The sequence below is a fragment of the Pteropus alecto genome, unplaced genomic scaffold (genome assembly GCF_000325575.1).
Source record: "Pteropus alecto unplaced genomic scaffold, ASM32557v1 scaffold86, whole genome shotgun sequence".
NCBI lineage: Eukaryota > Metazoa > Chordata > Mammalia > Chiroptera > Pteropodidae > Pteropus > Pteropus alecto.
In genome coordinates, this window is record NW_006442109.1 from 6,476,230 (window position 1) to 6,500,218 (window position 23,989).

The 23,989-nt window shown below is 34.6% G+C and overlaps 1 protein-coding gene across 5 annotated transcripts in view; it reads left to right on the forward strand.

Moving 5' to 3' along the window:
• Positions 1 to 23,989, forward strand: part of MAP4K5 (mitogen-activated protein kinase kinase kinase kinase 5) — a 92,842-nt gene that overhangs the window by 724 nt on the left and 68,129 nt on the right. For all 5 annotated transcript variants that reach the window (XM_015596028.2, XM_015596027.2, XM_015596029.2 and 2 more), the window contains exon 3: positions 20,471 to 20,528. In XM_015596028.2, the coding sequence (XP_015451514.1) occupies positions 20,471 to 20,528 (58 nt within the window). The remainder of the gene's footprint in view (positions 1 to 20,470; positions 20,529 to 23,989) is intronic.

Below are 23,989 nucleotides of genomic sequence, written 5' to 3' on the forward strand. Positions count from 1 at the left end.
GATGCTTTTATTGTTGCATCTTGGAGATGAAGCGGCCAGGGTTCCTTTACTCCGTTCAAAACACACTGTACATTGCTTGCTCAAATCGATACCAAGGAGCAGAACTAACCACACTTTTGCAAACCACCGTTGTACTTTTGTGTGGTATAAATGCATTTTAACGCTATTTATGGTATTGAAGGGAGTTCGAATCTGGTTATGGAGTTGCTCTTGAGGATGTTCTAGTCTTAGCATGAAAAAATGTTTCATGGAAGATGTGGACAGGACAGAATATTGACATTCCGACATTTGCATTTTTTAAAAAGAAAACCTAAAATGGATGAACTTGATTTAAAAAGTGATATGAAACCCTTTCTCTGAATTTTAACTGTACACAGTCTAATCCTGGGTCATAATGACGTGTACACAAACATTATCCTATGTAGAAAGATGCTTTTCCTGGCAGAAATTTAATCATTTGTATCTAGTCGATGGTTTTTTTCTACTTTTAGCAGTTCCTCTGGCTGAGATGTATAACATCCCATGACTAAAAGTGGATAAGAGCTGCTGTCTTTTTTATTGTGCTCTTTTGCATTATTTGAGACAAATCACGAGGGTGAGTTACTCTTAATTTGGAATTTAAGAAAACATAGAGAAGAAACCCAATTCCCTAAATCCATTGAGTTCTTCAGAGATCAAGAGGAAGGAGATTGTTTCAGATTGCCTTATGCTTTTTGTTTTCTGTTCCAAAAAGGAGCATTAATGCAACTCACGTGGGTATATTAAGAGAAATTTCCTTGATTTTGCAACAGCTTTGTTTATTGGATTTAATCATGGTATATATCCATTATTCCAAACAAAACTCCTGCATGTAGCTGAAAGGGCCTTGTATGTCATAAGGGGGATTAACCAACAGCATAACCCTAATTACGGTAGGGGTATGCTGTTGTTTTGCACAGGTGGAAGGAAAACATTCTTCTTACTTTTCTGCTTTTGTTTAATATCCTCCTATTAGCAATTCAAGGTGGTGGTATGACAACTCTAGCACTGTTGGATCCTCATGAGATGGCCTATGATGGGTAGGCTTTCTATTCGAATCTTTTGCACTAGGCACTGTTTTAGAAAAAGCATGTTGAATTGTGAGGTAGGTCCCAGCTCTTGCCTTGTATACTTTTGAATTCAAAGTAGATAATTATGACAGAATCCTCTTTTTCTTTATGTAGAATCTGAGATAGTTAACTCTTAACTGTTTAGCCATGAATTAGTCACTTTGTGAAATGCTCTATAAAACATTGAAATTGCTGTTCACTTTCTCAGTCTTATTTTTTACTCACCTTTGTCTTATGATTCAGTATGTATATAGTGGTTTTCCCACAAAAATCCCAAGATCTTTACCTTTTTTTCTTGATAAATGTAACAACTAAAGCAGGTATCTGGAGCCGGATTTTATTCTTGCCAGGGAAAGCAAAGAATTATATTAAACGGGCAGCTAATACTTATTTCACTCTGGTGCCTCCTTTTCCTACAGCTCCCAAATAGAGGATTAGGGACTGAATATTTATTATATACCACTGTCATCACCACCTCTCCCCATGACCCACTTCCCTCACATTTAGCCGTATGCTCATTCTACACTAGGCCAGCCTCTGATTCCTAAACGTCTTCAACTCTGGTTCCTTGTCTTCTGTTTTCCCTTGTTCTAATTACTTGGAATCACCTCTCACCCCCATTTCCACCTTTTGCTATCCTATCTGTCCATGAAAGCCTTACTCAGACGTTCCTCCAGGAAGCCCGAGACACCCCGTCCCTGCCATCTCTCCAACCTCATCTACTGCTCTTCCCTTTCTTTCATTCTATTCTAGCCATACTGACCTTCTTACTCTTCCTTAAACATAATGAGCATATTCCCACCTTTGGGCCTTTGTTTTTGCTATTCCTTTTGCTTAGAATGTCTTTCCTCAGACAGCCACATGGCTTGCTTCCTTCTTTCCTTGCTTTTATACCCTCTCCATCTTTTTTTTCCCCATTTTATTTTTTCCTTTGCACTTATCACCATTTAGCATACTGTTTTACTTATTTATTTATTTATTTTTTATCTATCCCAATCCACTAACATACTACATAAGGGTAGGAGTTTATCTGTTTTGTTCACTGCTGTATGTCTAACAGCACCAAGAACTGTGTCTGGCACAGAGTAAGTGCTTTCTAAAAATGTGATGAATGAATATCAGTAATTCTACCATCTAGTTCTGTGGGCATATACTTTTGCATGTGCTTTTGATATAACAACACTAAGTTAACATTTAATACTCTATATTCCTGTAATGCCTATTATGATAACCTACATATGTACTTTTATTACACATTTCAATTATTTGAGTACTCTAGGAAAAATATTTCTGGAAAACTATTTTATAGCATATCCATTTTCAACATTAATTTCTATAGAATTTCATCATTTTATATTTACTCCTTAATATTCCTAAAAACATGTACCATTCAGCTGTAGTGCTGAAGTTTTTAAGCTCAGAGCAGTCAGAGTAATTTTGCTATTTATCACTGTGTTTCTGATGAGCTGAACACCCTAGGTAGTTTTAGAAGTATTTCCAATCACTGATATAAACTAATAAAATAATTACGGTGAAGAATAATGAAAGTAAATTAGTTGCTGTTCTAATCAGATATTATCCCTACATTTATTACATTTGAGATATCTTATTAAGCAGGAGCTTTAAAAGGACTACAGCTTTGAGATTCTTTGTGAATTATTTTTATGTTCTTCAAAACCATAGATCCCCTCTGATGCTCCTGTCTTTCCTGAGAATCTCCTAGAGGAGAGAGCTCAATCTTAAACTGGCTATTCTTTGGCTGAAAGAAGAATATAAAGATTCATTTAGATAAATGGGGTAAATCATTGAGGGTGAGAGCAAGAAGTGGTTGAATGAAAAGAAACACAGAGAAGAAATTTGGTTGAAGATGAATGAAGGATGAAATTTCAACCGAGCAAATTTTATTTGTAATTACTGTTAATTTTTAAATGTGTTAACAGGGAGAGGAAGTGTGGAGATTTAGTGTCTCTACTACCTTCCATCTGCAGTGATCTAGACAATTGTGGTATCACAGTACAAGATATTTAGGTGGATTTTATCCAAATATTTGTACCAAAATCGTACCCAGCCTAGATTGCAGAGTTCTAAGAACCATTTTTACCTTTCAGGGGATCTAAATTTAAAGTGGACAATCCCATGTATTTTTTTTTCCTAATCTGTTTTGCTTTTTCTAGTTGTTTATAAAAATATAACAAGTTTAGCTCCAGGAGGACCAGACCAGAGGTGTCTCTTGCTCGTCACTGTATAATAGCAGACAGATAGATGCTCAACAAATATTTGTTGAATGACCTTAGTTGTAGAAAATTACTCAGATAAATACTGTTAATGACTTAATATAGTTTATTTCAGGCTTTTTTTCCTAAATGTTTTTAAATCAATATATTTCTAAAAATGGCTTTTATAAAATTGGGATGACGTATCTCTTTTTTTCTACTTGATTGGAATAAACAACATTTAAATTAAATATTCTTCATTAAATAGTCTTCAAAAATATCATTTTAAAAGATCCATTGAACTAATCCTCATTTAGTCATTCTAAGTTTCATATTTCTTGTTTTCAATTAAAATTTTTTTTTAAATTATAAATAATCTTATAATTTGTGTAGAAAATTTTGCCATGTAATCTTATCAATTCTATGGGTTCCTCTGGATGCTGATGAACTGGGTCCACTGTAATGAGTCCTTCTTATATTTGCCCCCCCATTTCTCTCCCCCAAGCCAGAAGTCACAATTCTGGAATGAATTTAGGCACTTTGAGGCATATTCCAAGATTCCATTGTATAGAGACAAAGCTTGATACATCACAACTCTTCCATAAGCATTCATTCAAGAAATATTTATTGAGTGCCAACTGTATGTTAGGATATGGGGATGTAAACATGAGAAAATACACCATCAACAAGGAACATAGAATTTAGCCAAGAAAACAGACATGTAAACAGTCATAATTTGGTAAGTGCCATAGTAGAAGTGAAAGAAATGCCCAGCCATGTCTTTATTGGGGATTGGGGAAGGGAGAAAAGAGAGAGAACTATCATGAGAACCAGGGAAAATTAACAGGAGGAGGCATTAACTAGATTTTAAAAGAATGCAGGGCAATTTCCAGGTAGACAGGATGGGAAAGATATTCTGGGCTGTGGGAATAGTATGCAAACACCTGGTGACTTGAGAAATCATGAGTTTTGAGGGATCTGCATCTGCATTCCAGATTCAGTGTTACCAAACCTGGCAGAGATTTCGTAGATGGAGAACACAGGGAATTTTCTGGCATAAAAGGACCAGATAATGGATAATGTGTCATGTCAGAGAATTTGGACTTCTTTCTGTAAACTGAAGAAACACTTTAGGAGGAAATCTTTCATGATATAGAGGAGGAATTAGACAATGTTCTTGGAAGTAAAAGTACCAAGTTACCAGTGTTTACCACTGAATGATCCAGATGAAAATTTATGCAAGCCTAAATTTGGCACTGGTACTGGAGATGAATGGAAGGGATTTGAGTCATGGTTAGAAGATAATCAAAATTCCCTGGTGATTGATGGAGGGAAAACAGGTTATCAGTGACATTTAGAATTTCTGGCTTGAGTGACTACATTAATGCCATCAAAAAAATTAGGAAATACCAAATTTGTGAGATTGGAATCTTATGTTTGGTTTTTGACATGTGGCATTGAATAGGTGGATATGTCTAATGGATCAGCAGTCCCCAACCTTTTTGGCATCAGGGACCAGTGCTGCTATGAAAATCTAATGCCTGATGATCTGAGGTGGAGCTGAGGCGGTGATGCTAGTGCAGCTGAAGCTTTGGTTGCTTGCCAGCAGCTCCTGCTGTGTGGCCTGGTTTCTTAAAGGCCACAGACCAGTACTGGTCTGCAGCCTGGGGCTTGGGGACTGCTGTAATAGATGGTAGGAAGTACAGCTCTGGCCTTCAGGGATCTGGTCTGGGGATACAGGTTTGAGAGTCATCATCACATTATGGGGTGGTACCAGTGAAGTATAGGTGAGGTCACCCAGGAGAGTTTATAGGAGAGTCGAGGAAAGGCTGTAGTGTTAGAGTGGCAGAAGAAAATAACATATTGAAGGCAGCTGAGAAGAAACAAAGAGGTCTGAGGAAGTTCTTTTCATAGAAATCAGGAGTTTCAGAAGCTCATCTTAAAATAAGTAATTTAAAAAGCCCATCTTTATCATCTGCATCCATTCTTGCTGCCTTCTACTTTCACTGCAATGAGGAAAATGTATTGATGTTCCAAAAAAATAAAAAATAAATCTGAGGTTTCATGTCATTCCCTTTTTAGTCTCTTTGTCCATGAAATAAAATCTTAGAATAATACGCCTTTTTAAGCCCCTGAGGCTAGCCATATTGAACTTCTTTTAGCACTTTATATAAGCACCCTATTCTTTATCTTTCAGGTTTTTGCAGGTACTATTTCCTTTTCCTGGAATACTCTTCCTCTTCTCTTTCATTTGTTTATCTTCTATTCTTTGGGTTCTTTTTAAGCACCACATTTTTAGGGAGGCCTTTTCTGTCCCTTAGATAAGGTCATATCTATCTGCTGTATGATTTCTTACCATAATACTCATCATTCATCACTCATCATTGTTGCTGTCAGTCTTCTGCTCTACTCAGAGTGCATGAGAAACAGGGACCTTGTGTTTACCACTGAATCAGGTAGCCTGCATAATGCCTAGTGCATAGTATGTGTTTAATAAGCATGTTTTGAAGGAGTGAGCAACATAGTGGTCATGTAAGTAAGGAGTCGAAATGGTTTATCAAGAGCAAAAGAGTTGAGGTGTGATTGCTAAGTAAGGAAGTAGAGGGAATGTAGATCACTCCCTGAAGCACCTAAGCTGTGAAGAGAAAAAGAAATGATATAAATGTTTCTGGTATTTTCCTTTCATTGAAACTGATTACAACTTTCAGTTATCATTCTTTAAATTTGTCTTATCACCCAAGTGGCCAGGAGTGTTGCTGAGTTTAGAGAAGAAAATCAGAAAAAGAATTTAGGAAGAATTGAAAATTTAGGAAGGCGATTAAAGGCAAAAAGTTCGGATGGGATTTTTAGGAACCAAGATAGGGGATAAATTTAAAACTTCATTTCTTCCCTTTTTTCCTCCCTTCTTTCCCTTTCTTCTCTGATGTGGAGCCTCCATTGAATGATTTCCAGCCCCAGTTGTTCCCATCCGAGTATAGTTAGGATGAGGCATGTTGATGAATGGGGAACTGGGATGGAACAGGGGGTGACAGGGTGAAAAAGAATATTTAACATTCAACCAGTATTTATAGAGGGCCTCTTATGTGCTAGACACTGTTCTAGGGCCTTGGGATACATCAGCGAACAAAGTAGAGAAAGATTTTGCTGTCATGAATCTTACATTCTAGTAGAGAGATAATAAGCAATAAACGTAATTCTAGTGGGAGGAGAGAGATAATAAGCAATAAGTTATATGCTATGTTAGGAGATGATAAAGATATGGAAAGAAGAAAAAGTTGAACAGGTTAAGGGCGATCAGGTTGGCAGGGTGGGATAGGGGAAATAGGTTAGGAAATTATAAAAGGGATGGTCAGGGTAGGCCTCATTGAGAAGGGCAAAGTTGACCAAAAGCTTGAGGAAAGTGAGGAAGTTAGCCAAGTGGATATCTGGGTAATCAGAGGAAGTCTTAAATATTAAATGTTTTACTGAATCACTTAAAACCTATATCTACAGCTAACTTGTAAGTTTAGGGTCGGGATTTAGAACTAAGACACAGTAATTGTCATCATCACATTTCATTGGCTGGTGCATGAGTACAGGTCATTGATATTTTAATTAAGGTCGGCAGCTTGGTGTAGGTTACCCTTGCCTGTGTCATTTTTTTAAAAGCATGATTTTGTAAACAAAGGATATGTAGCTGCTTCTACTATGTTAATAAAAATAAAGTCTGTCAGCATACCTACTGGCCCCAGATCTGAAGATGGTAGAGAATGGATGTATAAGCTACTTGTTATTTCTCTGACATTTAATCTCAAAACATCACCCACATTTTTTTATTAAGCTAGTGGATATCTTATCAAATGTTATTTGATTAGATGTTATGTTAAATATTGTGTAAGGTTACAGTGAAAATAAAACCTCTTACTAGGATGAATTGTTATTATAGATGTTTACTATTTCATAAATAATCTGGTTAAACTCTTATTTAGGATTTTCCTTACTGTGCAGAAGTAAGCTTTTTTTGTGACAGCCTAGAAAAAGAACATGGTTCTGCAGGTGGATGAGAAGCTCTGTATCATGGCTGGAAGCAAATTATTTAAAAATTCCTTTTTACTTTCATAGAAATGTTGTGAAAACTATAAAAGAAGTCTTTAAAATATTTAAACTTGGTGAAGATAGACATAAAACAGTGCCATCATTGGTACAGGTACATAAATTCTAGTTCTCAAATTGACCTGTGGATACAGCCTCGGTCTTAGGTTTATAATACATCTAGTATTCTAGTTATTTTTATTTACATAAGCTCAGCATTTTCACTTTAACCATCATTTACGATGGTTTTGATGGAGACAAATGGGTTAGAATGCAGATTGACATAAATTTTTTATTCTAGTTTTGCTTTCAAAATTTATAAAAGTTTCACTTCTGAACCTTAAATTGTGGTTTAAAGACCAAGTCCACAGGAAGAGAAACATGAGGCTTATTATAACAAATGATACTTGTGTTTTCAGGGCTTTCTTTTCAGTTTGAGAACTTCGTCCAAGATCAGATAAATTGGAGCAGGCATTTTTACTTGGCAGTTTTGGATTATTTGAGTATTTGTACATGTTTGAGTGTTATTAGAAGGCTGTTGCGTTCCAGTTATATGAAGTACTATTTAAATTAGAAAAGGTAAATAACTCTCTGAAAAGGGCAAGATGAATTTAGGTCTAATATAACTCTATTTCTATAAAATATCATAATCTCCCATTGAGATTTTGAGATGATGTGGGAAGCCAGGCTGATGGCCTGGTCTGTCCTTGAGGTGTTTGGGCTTATGAGTCATACTGGCCCCACCTTCCAACATTTTTATAAAAATGAAATCGTATTGACATGACTAAGGGTGACTAACATTTGTTTAGCTCTTTCATAATCAGTATATTATTTGTTTCTCACAATAATCCTATGAGGTAGATGGGACAGATAAATTATCATCTCTAGTTTACCCAAGAAGAAACTATTTGCCTTAGATCTCACTGTTAATAGATGGCACTATGAGGACTTGAATCCACACCTTCTGACTCTGTAATCTCTGTTCTTTCCACTATAACAAGCTGCCTTAGGACTGCATCCTTGAATTCATTGCTGTATACTCAGCCTTAAACACATTGCCTGGAACATAATAAGCTCTATACAAATTGTGGTCAGATGATCAGATGAGACTTGGCAGCCTCATGCCTCTGCTGAGAAGTGAGGGATTTTTTTGGACCAATTTGAATATACATATAAGATTCAGGTCTCAGCACCAATTTTTAGAGGCACTTTTTTCTAGTTATCCACTTGGTTATTACTCTTAACCTCATGATTTCCAAATCAGAGCCCAGGCTTGATTTGCCTTTACTATAGAAATGACTTAGCTCGTAGCCACCCTACAGTAAAATTAACTTAAAAGAGAAACTGTCCTTTTTCTTGGTTGTCGGACACCCTTCCTGCTGTGCCTTCTGTTGCTCTCATTTTGTTGGAACTTTAGACTTAAGGTTACCGGTACCTGGATTAACTGAGTCCCATGAACTAGATTCTGTAATGCTATTATAAATTAAAGTAAACAAAATGCTAGTTATTTCAGACAGATAGAATAGCCCGCCTTCTGTAACATTCTCTAATTTCTTCTGTTTGGCCAGCCTAATTTAAGGTAAAAGGACTACCTGAGGAGGATGTGACTTTCACCTTTGTCCTATGAACCAGTATGTTACTTCTCACATACATGCATCCCGTTTTTTAGGTGCTCTGTGCCTTCTTGCCCCTCTTTTATAACTGTTCCTCTTACCCATGTTGGGAGGAGCCAATGTGAGCATGACTTAATATATTTTAGTAGACATAACTTTCAATAAATTACTAATAACTTTTGCATTTTAAGGTTTTTAGCTGTTATTCTAATTGTAATAGACAGTGGAGATGCTTGAGTCTCTTACTGTCCCCACCCCACCCCCCTCCCCCAGGAATAATTTCCTGTTACTCTTTCTGTAGTAGCACAGATTGATGGGGAGGATTTGCCTTCCTGTTTTGCCTCTCTTTTCCTTGCCTTGGCATAGATAGCCTTTTTTCCTACCTTTTATCTTTAAAATACGTTTTAAGTAATATGTGTTCATTTCAAAACATTTGATATAGGAATAAATGAAAAATTACTTGTATCTCTTTTACCAAAATGTAAGTGTTGTTGCATATATCTTTCTAGACTTTTAAAAACTATATATTAAGGACATAGACATAAATCATAATATATATTATAGATAAGCATATATAATCATTACATACAATATGTATTCTATAGTATATACATTTGATAATGTACTTTTTTGTTTAACAACATATAAATCACTTTTCATGTCAGTAAATATACACATGTAATATTTGTATATATTTCCTTGTATTGTTGTACAATTTTTAATCCATTATTGTTGAACAGATTGTTTCCAGTATTTCCCTGTTATAAGCAAAGATATGATCAGTATCCTTGAACACATTCCTTTCTCATATCCTTAATTATTTAAGTAAATTTCTAGAATTAAATTTTCTAAGTTATTTTAAGGTTTTAGTGAATCTTGACCAGTTATTTTCCCCAAAAGTTGAACCCACAATAGTGATTGAGAGTTCACATCTTTCCTGCCTCTTTTAATCTTAAGTCAAACTCTCCTTCACCATTAAGATCTCCAGATAATTAGTTCAATTTAAGTAATCTTCTGGAAGGAACTTGTTTTTCAACAAAAATTAATCCGTTAGGAAGGGGTTAGAAAAACTCTTTTCAGAAAGAAGTAAGTTTTCTAACAGACTAAGGTTTTAGTGTGTCCTGAGCTATGTGTCACGTGGTCAGATTTGGGGTCACCCTAACAGGAAGGCTTCAGGCCCTGGATATGTTTGCCTGGTGGGGGGCGGGGACTGCAGTGCAGCCTCCTGCCATGGAAGAGGGAGTGCCTCTGCAGACCTGTAACTGAAAGACAGCTGGGAAATAACTTGCTCCACAGAGGACCTCCCACACATGCATTTATCCCTCACCCTATCCTTGACAAATGGTCTTTTAGCTTATTTAACTAATAAGGACATACTGTATTTAGAAGCAGTTTCTTTTTAAAACTTTTCTATAATCATCTAAGATCTGTCCCATTGAAACTCAAACAGGGTAGGTACATCTTTGCAATTCTTTGCTGTCACTCTACCAATACTATGCTCATACCTTAAGTATCTGATGCATGAAAAGTTCTCAATGAATAAATGTTAAAATTATGAATGACTAATCTTTATTTTAAATTTTTCATGTGGAGGATATGCCATAAGTGGCTCCCCCTTATTATATTTTGTTCACATAAATTTGATAATCATATTGGAAGTGGTTTCCTTGAAATTTATATAACAACTTATATGGTATGTAATATATGTAGTGTTTATAACCTTCTTTTTCACCAAAAGGATTTTCAATAGAAGTAAAATGAAGCACTTTAATTTTCTCTTGTCAGAGGATAAAGTATTGCATTCTGTTTTGAACATGACAGTTATAACATTTATTTTTAAATTACAAAAAATAACTTTATAGAAATTTAAAAAACGAAAAGCCACCTGTAATGTCGTGAATCTAATATTTTAACTACTATCATTTTTGTTGGACTTCAAACTTTGAGCACATAGTCAAAGTAAATAGTAACCACAGTAGTGGGAAGGGACTGGAATCTGTATGTGGCATGTTGAAGAAAGTAGCGTGTTTCATCCATAGCTAGAAGGGAGCTTTTATATTTTATCTGAGCAGGGTTAAAATTAGAACCTAGGCCCTCTGGCTGCCATAAGAACTTAGTAAGTACTTATTGAATAAATTAATGAATTTAGGTATCTGAAATTTATCACAGTGGGAAGAGTATACTAAATCAATATTATCTCACAAACTAAAACTAGGACTACTGATGAGAAAGTAGATTTTGCTTATCATAAAAAAAGCCTTTATTCAACTAAAGTTATCCTAAAAATGAATGTATTAGGTGGACCAAATGATCTCTATAGACTAAGTAGAAGAGAATTGCTTTTTAGAAAGGGGATTGAATTAGATGATCCCTAAGTTTCTCTAAACTGGACTTCTAATAGAGTGTCATGGGAATAGTTTTAGTTTAGTTTTGTCTATTTTCACTATTCTTTGAATGTGAGTAATTTTTTAAGATTTTGTTCTTGACTTTCTTATGACTCTACATACTCTCTTACGTAATCTCATCTACCTGCCTGGATTCAACAATGTTGATGATGCCCAAATCTTTATCCAATCCAGATTAACTTTTGAGTTTCAGGAGCTGTCTATTAAGTGGTTTATAGGACATCACCAGTTAGTTTGTCATAGGAACCTAAAATTTAAATATGTCCAAATCTGAGTCCCTTTTCTATGCCCCTTCATTGCCCTCCCCCCCGCCCCCAATAAAATGTGTCCATCTTCCTATGATTGTCATCTTAGTGAATGGGATCACAATTTCTACTCAGTTGTACAATTCAAAAACTAGGGTTATCCTCGATTTGCTATTTCTTTGCATTTCACATTAAGTAGTTTACCAATTTCTAATGGAGACAAGCTTGGACTAGAGTATAACAGAAGAGGTAGAGTGGAGTGAATAGATTTGTTTTTTTTTAAGCCATCGAGATTTGCTGATCATATATCAAACGTGAAGAATGTGAAGGAAAGAAATGGAGAATGACCCTGGGTTTTGAACTTAAGCAACTGGGCAAATGCTGTAAATTTTATTTAGATTGGGAACATGTGGGGATGAATGGATTTGTGGAACAGGGGATAACCAAGCGTTCTATGTTAAGGTTGAGATGCTTGTCACGTTTCCATGGATTTAGGAGTCTGGAGCTTAGTGAAGAGAGATTTGTCCTGGAGATGGTTGTTAAGGGATGAAGAAAAGGTGAAATTCCATCATCAGTCAAGGGAGGTAAGAGAGGAGAGAGTAACAAAGAGACTGAGGCATTATTGAGGGGTCGAAGACAGGAGTAAAATAGCCCTTATCTTATGAAGAGTGGAAAATCAAACCTACTGGAGAAGCTTAGTTTGAGATTTGTGTTATGATTGGAAAATAAGACCAGTTAGCATGATTTTGTAATTTTTCCCCATTTGATACCAGTATGGAATTAGTGCATAATTGGGTTTAATCAGATTAGGATTTTGCCAGGCTAATATCATAAAAAAAAATGTTTGCAAAAGAGTGATTATAAATCGAGTGATGGACCATGGAACGCCAATAGTTAAAGGAGGATGTGAGGAATTGAGAGGTAATTGGTGGTCATAGGGGAATGCATTGGGTTGATGAAGAATTGGTGGAATGGGAGGACTAGAGTAAGTGAGATAGGAAGTTATGATCAGGAAGTACAATGTTTGAAATGAAGATTTAGGTAGGTCAAGGAATGAGAAGTCAGAGAGGAGATCCAGATGTTGAAATCTCTAAGAATGATAAGAGAGAGGTGGAGAGGAAGACTGTGAGCCAGGGGCTATAGAGTCTTAAATGAACAAGGATGGGTGACCAAAGAGTGAGTAGGTGATAGCTACTAGAGGATGGCGGATGATAGTCTGTGCTGAGCTTCACAGGAATCTTATCTCTCACCACCCTCCTTACACCCTTATGTTCCCTAATACAAGATAACGTTACTTTAAAATGTTTTCTTTTTTACTTTGCATGGAATTCTGCCATTATCCCTTACCCGACTCCTCCCAAGAAATCTCATCAAGTCTCAGCTTAGATTTACTTCTTCCTAGAAGCTTCTCCAGTCAACCTTTACTAGACTCAGAACCCTGCTAAGTTGTTTTGTATCATCTTTGAGAATATTTCTCATACTATATTGTATTTACTGTTCAGTTCTCTGTCTCTCCAACTGATAAAAGCTCTCTGAAGACAAGAACTGTTTTGTTTCATTACATCCTCAGTATCAACAACAATGCCTGGCACATAGTAAGTATTTGGTATTATTTGTTGAATGAATGAACCAGTGTTCCATAAGAAGTCAGGTATAGAGGTTTTACAGCCTATGACGTAATTGACTATTCCCTTCTTTTAGGGACAAACCAGCTACTTTGCATTCCTACAGACCTTGTAGGTGCTATGTTGCCACGTTTATATTGACATTCATAGTCTTTAATCTGGGATGCATAATTCTGAATCAGAGGAGCAGTCACTGGCCACTAGAGATTGTTTGTTAAATATTAAAACGTCTGGATTTTCTCTTGTTATGTTAAAGAATATTTTTGGAGGAAGGGGGCATATTTAAAGTTGATGCCCCCAGTTGGCTTCACGGAAAAGTTTTGTGACCCTAGAAGGAAGTTAAAGGGGGATAGAATGAAGGGCCTAATGTGAAGAACAGAAAAGTGGAATATAAGAGCTGACCTTGTTTATCTTTGTGGTTGCCATAGTTTTGAAAAGACTGTCATTACTTGCCAGTTTCATTTTTTACCCTAATTAAAAAAAATTATCTTGTAACTTCACGGCTACTGAGATGTATCGTACATTAAGTCATATCTTCCAATTCTTTGTTGAAAATGTGTAGATGAAATGTATAGACATAAAACTTTTCCTTTAATTGTCACATTAAAAATTTCACAGTATATAGGAAAGTTCATGGCTAATAAAACTGGCAACTAGATAATATTGTTAAAATAGAAAATGGCTTGGTTAGAAAGATAAACATCTTTAATTTTTTTTCTTGATGCAAGTGGAAATCTAAGGGTAACTTTTTACTATAAAAATCTAAGACAGGAGAATTTGAGTCAAAATACTTCTCCAGTAGTAAATTGACTTGGAAATATTAAGAGATTAAAGGGAAATGCATTGGCAATGAGAATAGAAACTTAACTGGAAAGGCTTTTTATGGATTTTATGGTGACATGGATCACATTTATTATTAGTTTATTTTTCCACTAACTTCAATTCCCGATTAATATGAGTTAAATAAGAGATTTACTATAGTAAAATATTTTGTTAGATTTTGAGTGTTTAGTATACTCTTAAGTCCAAATATTAGTGTATACCAATAACCTACTAAAATAAATAGGAATCAGAAATATATTTAGATCCTTTTTGTAGAAGTGCTGTGGTACTTCTACTAGTTCCTTCTGTAAGCATATAATGCAAGTTCTTCAAATTCTTGCATGTTACAGTTAAAAATAAAAATATTTGAGAATATCACAGTTATCTTGTTGCAGGGAAATGTTGGGGTTCAAAAACCAATATTACACATGACTGCTTTGGATTTTAGTTGAAATTGTATAGTTAAATTTCTGAAAGATTTCTCTTCAGTAAATTGGATCTGTGAAGTCTCTGTTTAGAAGATCTTTTTTCTGAAAGCCTCTTTGCCTTTCATTATAAAAGAGCCTGGTACTGGTTTCTGTTTTAAAAATCCAGCTGGAAAATTACAGAGTATGAACATTTGCCCATCAGTTCTTCATTTGGAGAGAACAGAACTATGTCTTCAAAATGGAGACCGACAGTTAAGTATTTTTCCTATCAATGGGAGTTACAGCTTATAGTATTTTCTTTGCTTTTTACTTAACTACATTTAATATATTTTGACCTTTGCACTGTGTAGCTGAATTTGAAAACACAAAATATTCTGTGATTGTTATTCAAATCTTCTAATGATTTGTTTCTCTCCAAACCCCTCAGAATCTCTAAAAAAAAATCAAGTCGTCCTTGGTTCCTGCATCTTCCCATTCTATTAAATTGAAACAGACATATTTGTATTGATTCTAATCATAAATGCATCTGAAAGTATACACTTAAAATAATTGTGTACATATATTCTATTAAAAATAATAGATAATTTTTAGTACATTATTAGATTTACAAAATAATTGAGCAAATAGTACATACAGTTACATTCATCCACACCCCTTTTATTAACATCTTGCATTAGTGTGGTACATTTATTACAATTGAACCAATATTGACATATTATTATTATAGTCCAGTTTACATTAAGGTTCACTCTTTGTATTGTACAGTTCTGTAGATTTGACAGATACATAATGACTTGTATTCACCATATTAAAGTTTCATTTCACTACCCTAGAAATTCCCTGTGCTTCACCTATTTATCATTCTCTGCCCAAACCTCTGGCATTGTTCTTTTTGCTCTCTCTGTAGCTTGGCTTTTCCAGAATGTCGTATAATTGGAATCATAGTATGTAGCCTTTTCAGACTGGCTTTTTTCTCTTAACAATATACATTTAGGGTTCCTATATATCTTTCATGGCATAATGGCTCATTTCTTTTTATCACTGAATAATATTTCACTGTATGGATATACCACAGTTTATCTGTTTACCTATTGAAGGACATCTTGATTGCTCCAATTTTGGAAAATTATGAATAAAGCCTGCTGTAAACATTCTTGTGCAGGTTTTTGTGTAGATTAGTTTTTAACTAAATGGGGTAAATGCCTGGAAGTGGGAAATTGCTGTATCATATGGTAAGAATATTTAGCTTTGTAAGAAACTGTCAAACTATCAGTATATGTGTGATTAAGCATCAAGCTAATTAAATGTCCGGAAGGATATACTTTATATTGTTAACAAGAGTTACCTCAGGAAGATGAGATTAGGAGGGAGGGGACTGTCATCTTTTACTTATATTATTTGAATTTTTAAAAACAAAATATTTTGTAATTTTGTATAAGTAAATTTTTTCTCAGATGCTTTAAATTCATAGTAATAAGAATTGAAAATGAATCACCATAAATGAAAATTAGTAGAGCATTTAAAACAGTATATTGTGAGTTTCATAGCAGTTCTGAGTTGTAGAGGATTTTATTTATCTATTTTTTTAAGTAAAGAGAGTAATAACCTTCCTATAATTGTCCAATCATGCCCAGAGCTAAAAAGAGAACATACTTAATCTAGCCTTGGGATACTAGGCAAGACTTTTTGGAGGAGGTGATACCTAAATTGCATTCTGAAGGATGGTCTAAATTAACTAGGCTAAGGGGGCAAGGAGGAGGGCAGGGGAAGGAAAAGGTACCAGAATGAGGACAGTGTTTTCAAACTAGAGACCAAGTCATTTGCTCCTGATTAGTATGACTGAAACTGGAATTGTTCCAAACTCTCAGAGAAGCATATTAGATCTTTACATGTTGTTGGTCCTTGTTTGATAACCCATAATTGGGAAGTATAGACTCATATTTTCCTTTGTTTTCCAGTGACTAGCAGAGTGCATTGCCCTAATGCCTGTTTTGCTTGGAATGAGTGAATAACCTGAAGATATTTTGTTGATGGAGATGTGTCAACATCTTTCTCTTTCACATGAGTTAAACATTACATTCCTTACCTGAATTTTAGAACTTTGAATAGTTCAACTGTCACTATTTGTGAGTGTACATACATGTTACTTTCTTGTGCCATCTGTGTCTCTTACACTTAAATCTTTCTTCTCAATATGTAATTTCCTCACTGTGTCCGTAGATGTTTTTCTGTTTTCAAGGATTCCAGTGAAAATTTTTAAAATATCACTTAGGGGAATAGGGGAAGAGGGAAAACCAGGAAATGTACCAACATTTAGGGGTGGAAGTGGATATGTTCAACTCTGACATTATTTCTTTAAGACTTTAAATATGTGAGCGTTCACATTCTGTTACATTGAAATCATCATAGAAAATAACTGTTAGTTTAATGTAAAAGGTGATTAGTACTTTACTTTGTAAATTATTTTTCAACAGAAGTCACTCCTGAGATCTGTTAAATATTATGCATTAATACTTTAGTACCTGTCGCATTTATTTTTTTAAACTTTATTTACAAAAACTAGCAATGGAGGAGCAGAGGAGATTGGTTCAAGAGATATTTAGCAGGTGGAATAACAGAATTTGCAAACTGATTGCATAAGGACTTGAATAAGTCCTCAACTAAGTTCATGTCCACATGAGCCTGTTGCAGTTAAAAAAAAGAAAATGAGAATTCTAATATAGAAGATCCAGTGAAACCTTGACTTTAGAATTCTGTTCTTGGATTCTAACTGAGACTCTTGCCCCTGTCAGCAGAATGTTCTTGGGCAAGTCACTTCACTAAACTAAGACTATATGGTTTTAAATAAATAGAGTTAAGTAATGAATATGAAAGTTCCTTCAAACTATAAAGCTTTACAAATACAGTTGCCATCAGTGTTACAGAATTTGTCTTCTAACACATATCTTATTACCCACTGAACAAGATCCCCAGGAGGTCAATTATTACTTTTCCGTAACTTCTAGCTATGTTTTCTGTATGTCAGTCTCACTGGTTTTTGAAGTACTGAGCAGTGAACAGCCTAACTCTATATACATATAACTTTTTAAAACCCAAGAGAGGTTGAAATGCTGAAAGATTTTAGCAACTGGGACAAGACCTGAAGCTAACAGTTCTTTTGTCCAAGTGCAAGAAAGAAGAGAGGGTAGGAATGGTGTGAGACTTTTGTCTGGCTGTTCTCATTTCTCTAAATATTTAGTGATTGGGAGAGAGGTAACTGTGGGTGGGGAGAATTAAAATGCCTGTTCTCTCTTCCTGAGACCTCTCCTTTCCCTTTTTACCAGAATAGATGAGGAAAATGTGAACTTCACATGTGACCTTTGCTGTAGAACAATCCTTTTTTTCTTCTTCCTGTTTGTGACTTTACCTCTGTATTCCTCTCCCCCATTCTATTCTTTTTCTCACCCTCTGTATGTATCCCATCTAAGAATGTCTTCCTACGTTCTTTGTCATTCTTCTTTTTATTCCTTTCCTTTTTTCTTTTCTTGTTTCCTCTGGTAACATGATTTATTTAATCCAGCAAATTAATATAATCATACTTTTCAGTTTTATCATGTACTCCTGCCAAGTATTAAAGTTCACATTCAAATCTAATATAGTAAGCGATAGATGTTGTAAACTATTAAATTGTGTTTCTACATATTGGGTGCCCTGGGTGCAGTGAAAATGAGTGCTCATATCAACAATGACAGTATAAGAATGGTACAGTGCTTTTAGGCTCTTTAGGCAGTATGTGTTGACGGCCTTTAATGTTCATATTCATATCCTATGACTAGTAATTTCATAGTTTACAAACCACTTAAAAGAAATCTTAAATAATGAAAAAACTATAATGAAATAATGAAAAATAATGAAAAACTGCCCCCTCCCTTATACACACCCATGGAATAGCTTGACATGTACCCATAGTGACAGAGGGAGAATGGGGGACATGACTCAGGTCTTTGCCTCTGCCAGGCCCCTGGCTTTGACAGCTTTGGAGTGAGAGAAGGGGAGAGGCACTTAGGGGTTAGCATGGAAGTAAGAGACGAGAAGGGGTGGCAGGGAAGGCATGGACTTCAGATGGCAGGAGCAGGAAAGCCTGGAGCAGAGACCCTGGACTCCCAGCTCTAACAAGCAACTTCTGGGAAAGAGATGGGCCTAGCAGTAAGGGCGGATGATTATAAGGACTATTATGTAGTCATTTAAAATTATGTATTGCATGGAAATGTCTAGCAGTAAGGGAGGATGATTATAAGAACTATTATGTAGTCATTTAAAATTATGTATAGCATGGAAAAAGTACATAACTTTAAAAACAGAATAAAAATTTGTATCTACAATGGTACCTGTCAGATTTAGATTTAATATCCAGGGTTGGTGAGAGTGTAAATTCACATAATTTATTTTAGAGCAATATGACGATATATCCATTTTAAATGCACATACCTTTTGACCTAACAATTTTTCTTGTAGGTTGCCTTACTGATAAACTGATTGTGCTAAAATATTTGCAATGGTAATCAATGCCGCACTAATTATAGTAAGACTGCCCATAATATTTTGTTAAGTGGCAAATAGTTTTTCTTTTAGGAATTTATCTGAAGAAAATAATTCAGGCTGTGGATAGGTAAAAAGCTAAGATTTATTTATCCCTGTGTTTATAGTTACAAAATATTAAAACCCTAAATGTCCAACAATAGCAGATTAATTAAATAAATTATATATTCCATCATTGGAAAATTAAATGACATTTAAATCATGTAGAAAACTGATGGCATCATTCTCTTCTACAACATATACACACTTCACGTACACGTGGGCACATACATGCACACAGAGGCCAGAAAGGGAAACACATACACTAAATGTTAACTTTTTTCCTCTGGGTAGTAAGATAGAGATGATTTGGTTTTTTATTTTCCTTTAATAACCTATGACTGTATTTGTAAAATATATAAAAACCATGAGTATATTTTCCTTGCTTTTCTTTTTTTAAATTTATTGAGGTAACATTGGTTAATAACCATATGAAAATTTCAGGTGTACATTATAATTTGACATCGTATGCTCTGTTGCATGCTCACCACTCCTAGGCTAGTTTCTTCATATTTTTTTTTTAACAATAAGACATACACACACACACACACACACACACACACACACACACACACACACTGTGTGTTCACCTTCCATAGTTAGATTTTTTTCTGTCACCAGAAAAAAATATTTTGACCCCCTTTACCCCATCTAACTCCCCCCTCCCTCACCCCTTACTCTCTGGTAACCACTAGTCCATTGTCCATGTCTATGAGTCTCTGTTTGTTTGTCCTGTTAATTTGTTGCTTTTGGGTTTATATCCCACATAAAAGTGATATCATGTGATTTTCAACTTTTTCTGTTTGGGTTATTTTGCTTAGCATGATTATCTCGAGGTCCATCCATGGCAGTATTTCATCTCTTCTTATAACTGAGTCACATTCCATTTTATATATGTACCACAGCTTCTTTATCCAATCATCTATTGTAGGGCACTTTGTTTGCTTCCATGTCCTGGCCACCGTGAATAATGCTGCTATGAACATCGGTGTGCAAATACCTTTTCGGATATAGGTTTTCAAATCTTTGGGGTAAATACCCAGTAGAGGGATCGTATTATTTTAAATTAAAAATATTAACTCAAGTATAAGAAAAGACTCGGAGGAAGTACACCAATGTTTTAAATAGTAGCTGCTTTTGAGTGGTGGACTAAAGGTAATTGTTTTTGTGTATATTTTTTCTATTATTTTTTTTAACGGAAAAATTAGTATACTTATTGAAATAAAGATTTTTTTTTAGCTTTGTTAAAAACGTGATTGAGAAGCAATTAACTAACATAGCACCAAGTAAGTTTTATATAAATAACAAACGTTTAAAACATTTTATTTTCATTTTCATTTTAGGCCAGAAATATACATACAGGAGAATTGGCTGCAGTAAAAATTATCAAATTGGAGCCTGGTATGTATTAAAACTCTCAAGACAGTTTTTGAACACTTTTGTGCAGTTCATAAATATAGGACTTAAAAGCATTTACCATATATATTTCCTTTCTTGTTTCCTTTCTTTCAAAAGAAATCTTTATATGTTGTCAGAGCACTAGGATATCTCAAATATGATTAGATTAAATTGCATTAGAGGTTTTTAGTTAAATACAAGTTTGATATAATAGTTTTGTTGCTAAATAAAATTTAAAATATGCACATTCAAAAATTGGAAGACATATTGACAGTGTTAAATTTTCTTTTAAGGTAATAGTGAATTTAATATTAACTTTTTTGAGAGTTTGATTAGGAAAGTATTCATTGATTTTTTGGGGGGGATATTCAATAATATTTGGGATAATGATACTTTATATTTCAGCTGTTCCCTAGCTGGTCGATTTAGGTTCAGTAATTCTTGCCTTTGCCTAATGCTTATTTTTCTAACACTTCTTTCTGTCAGAAGACTGTTTGTTTTGAAACATACTAAGTAATTTGCTTTGAAAACAAAACTATAAAACTTGAAACAATTTTATTATTTTGATATCCTAAAAGTTTCTTTTTTTTTTCTTAATAATGGAATCTTTTTAAAAAAGTATTAGAATCGATATTATGCTCAGGTTCTGCAAAGAATAGAAAATTCAGAAATGTGTAAAGAAGGAAATAAATCCATTATTTTACCACTCAGAACTATTATTGCATTTTGGTGTATTTCCTTCCATTTTCCTACTCTGTATACATGTAAGCATTTTACAAAGTTAACATATACTGCATACACTGTATGCTGTCTCCCACCAACATTACATAAAGGACATTTCCTAGGTCAGTAAATATTCTTTTTTTTACTGAGGCATAATTGACATAAAACATTATGTTAGTTTCAGGTATACAACATAATGATTCAATATTTGCATATACTGTGAAAGGATCACAATAAGTCTAGTTAGTATCTGTCACCATGCATATTACAGTTTTTTTTCTTTATGGTGAGAACTTTTAAGGTGTTCTTTCTTAGCAACTCTCAAATATGCAGTACAATATTATTAACTATATTCATGCTATACATTATATCCTCATGACTTATTTATTTTATAGTAAGAAGTTCCTACCTTTTGTATCTCTTCACCCGTTTTACCCACCTCCCCATCCCATCACCTCCAGTCTGTTCTCTGTATCCATGAGCTTGTTTGTTTGTTTGTTTGTTTTTTAGATTCTACATATCTAGATCTGTAGATATGTTGCACTTTTAATAACTCCCTCAAGGAACATCCATATTGTTGTAGCTCAAAGTTTCTAACAAGAGTAGTAGTAGCTTTTTTTCCCTCCAAGTTTTTTTTACTGTAGTAAAATACACATAACACAAAATTTACCACTGAAACCATTTTTAAGTGTACAGCTCACTGGTATAAAATACATTTATAATGTTGTGCTACCACATTACCACCATCCATCTCCAGAACTCTTTTCATCTTGTAAAACTGAAATTCTATATCTAGTAAACAATAACTTTCCATTCCCCTCTTCCGCCTAGTGCCTGGCAACCACCATCTATTTTCCATCTCTTGTGATTTTTGACCTTTACTTACTTCATATATAGTATTTGTCTTTCTGTGACTGATTTATTTCACTTAGCATAATGTCCTTATGGTTCGTCCATGTTGTCACATATATCAGAATTTCCTTCCTTTTCAAGGCTGAATAATGTTCCATTGTATGTATATCCCACATTTTACTTATTCATCTGTTGATAGACACTTGCTTCCACATTATAGCTATTATAAACACTGCTACTATAAACATGAGCATTTTTTAAGACCTTGCTTTCATTCTTTTGAGTATATACCTAGAAATGGAATTGTTAGATCATACGGTAATTCTATTTTTAATTTTTTGAGGGGTTACCATACTATTCTCCACAATAGCTGTACAATTTTACATTCCTACCAATGGTTTCCAAGGGTTCTAGTTTCTCCAACACTTGTTCTTTTTCTGTTTTATTTGTTATAGCAGCCTATTGGGTTTATAGTTTTATTTGCATTTTTCTAATGATTAATGATGTTGAGTATCTTTTCATGTATTTATTGGCCATTTATATATCTGCTTTGGAGAAATGCGTATTCAAGTCCTTTGTCCATTCTTGAATTGGATTGTTTGTTTTTTTGTTGTTGAGTTTAGAAATTCTGTATATATATTCTAGATATTAATCCCTTATCAGACATGTGATTTGTGTATATTTTATTCTGTGGTTTGCCTTTTTGTTGTTGGTAAGTTTTTTGATTCACATTTTTAAATTTTCATGAAGTGTTCAATTCGTTAATTTTTTTTTTTCATTATCTGTCCTTTTGGTGTCATACTGAAGATAAGAGTTACCATTTTAGGTCTTACATTGAAGTCTTTGATCCATTTTGAGTTAATTTTTATATGGTGTTAGGTAAGGGTCCAATTTCATTCTTTTGCTTATGGATATCCAGTTTTCAACAATTTCTTAAAAAGACTGTCCTTTCTCCTTTGAATGGTCTTAGCACCTTTATCAAAAATTATTTGACCATCTAAGCAAGGGTTTTTTCTGGGCTCTTCTGTTAACCGATTACATGTGTCTTTGTATTACTGTCACACTATTGTGATGCTCTAGCTCTGTAGTAAGTTTTGAAATCAGGAAATGTGAGGAAATTCAGCTTTGTTCTTCTTTTTCAAGGTTCTTTTGGCTGCTGAAAGTCTCTTGAGAGTCCATGTAAATTTTATTATGTGTTTTTCTAGTTTTCAAAAGAAAATTACTACTCCTCATTGGAATGAGGAGTAGTAATTTTTGACCAGATAGATGAATGGTTAATGATCTGTTTATTTGCTGCTTTATAAACTTAGACATGTAGAGTAATTGTGTGACCATAATTAGGCAAACAGTTTCTTAATCTGAGCAGTTAAGATGGTTTTGCATTTTAAATATAATATTTTGATCATTATGTGTATGATTCATTAGATAGATACTACTGAGGTAGCATATACTTCAACACTCTAAGAATAAGCTTTCTGATGTAGCATAGTATTCTTTTTTCCTAGATAATAGAAATTGTTATAATAATAATCTTTTAGAGTCCCCTTATTAAGTTCCACCTAATAATTTTACAATTCTTACCAGCAGAGCTCAAGGATTCTAATTTCTTCACATCCTTGCCAACACTTGTTATTTTTCTGTTTTGTTATAGCATCCATCCTAATGGGTGTGAAGGGGTGGTATCTCATTGTAGCTTTTTTTTTCTCCCTCTTTAATTCCCCCCCGCCGCCCCAGTTTCCACCCCTGACCGATAAATGTTGCTGTTTCCCCTTAAGAACTGGATCTCTGAAGGCGGGGCGTCTCCTCTCACATGCTCGTGGCATGCACCCTGGGCCTGGCACCTCCGGGGCCTGGCACCCTGGGTTGGGCGACTTGGCGTGTCCGGGGCT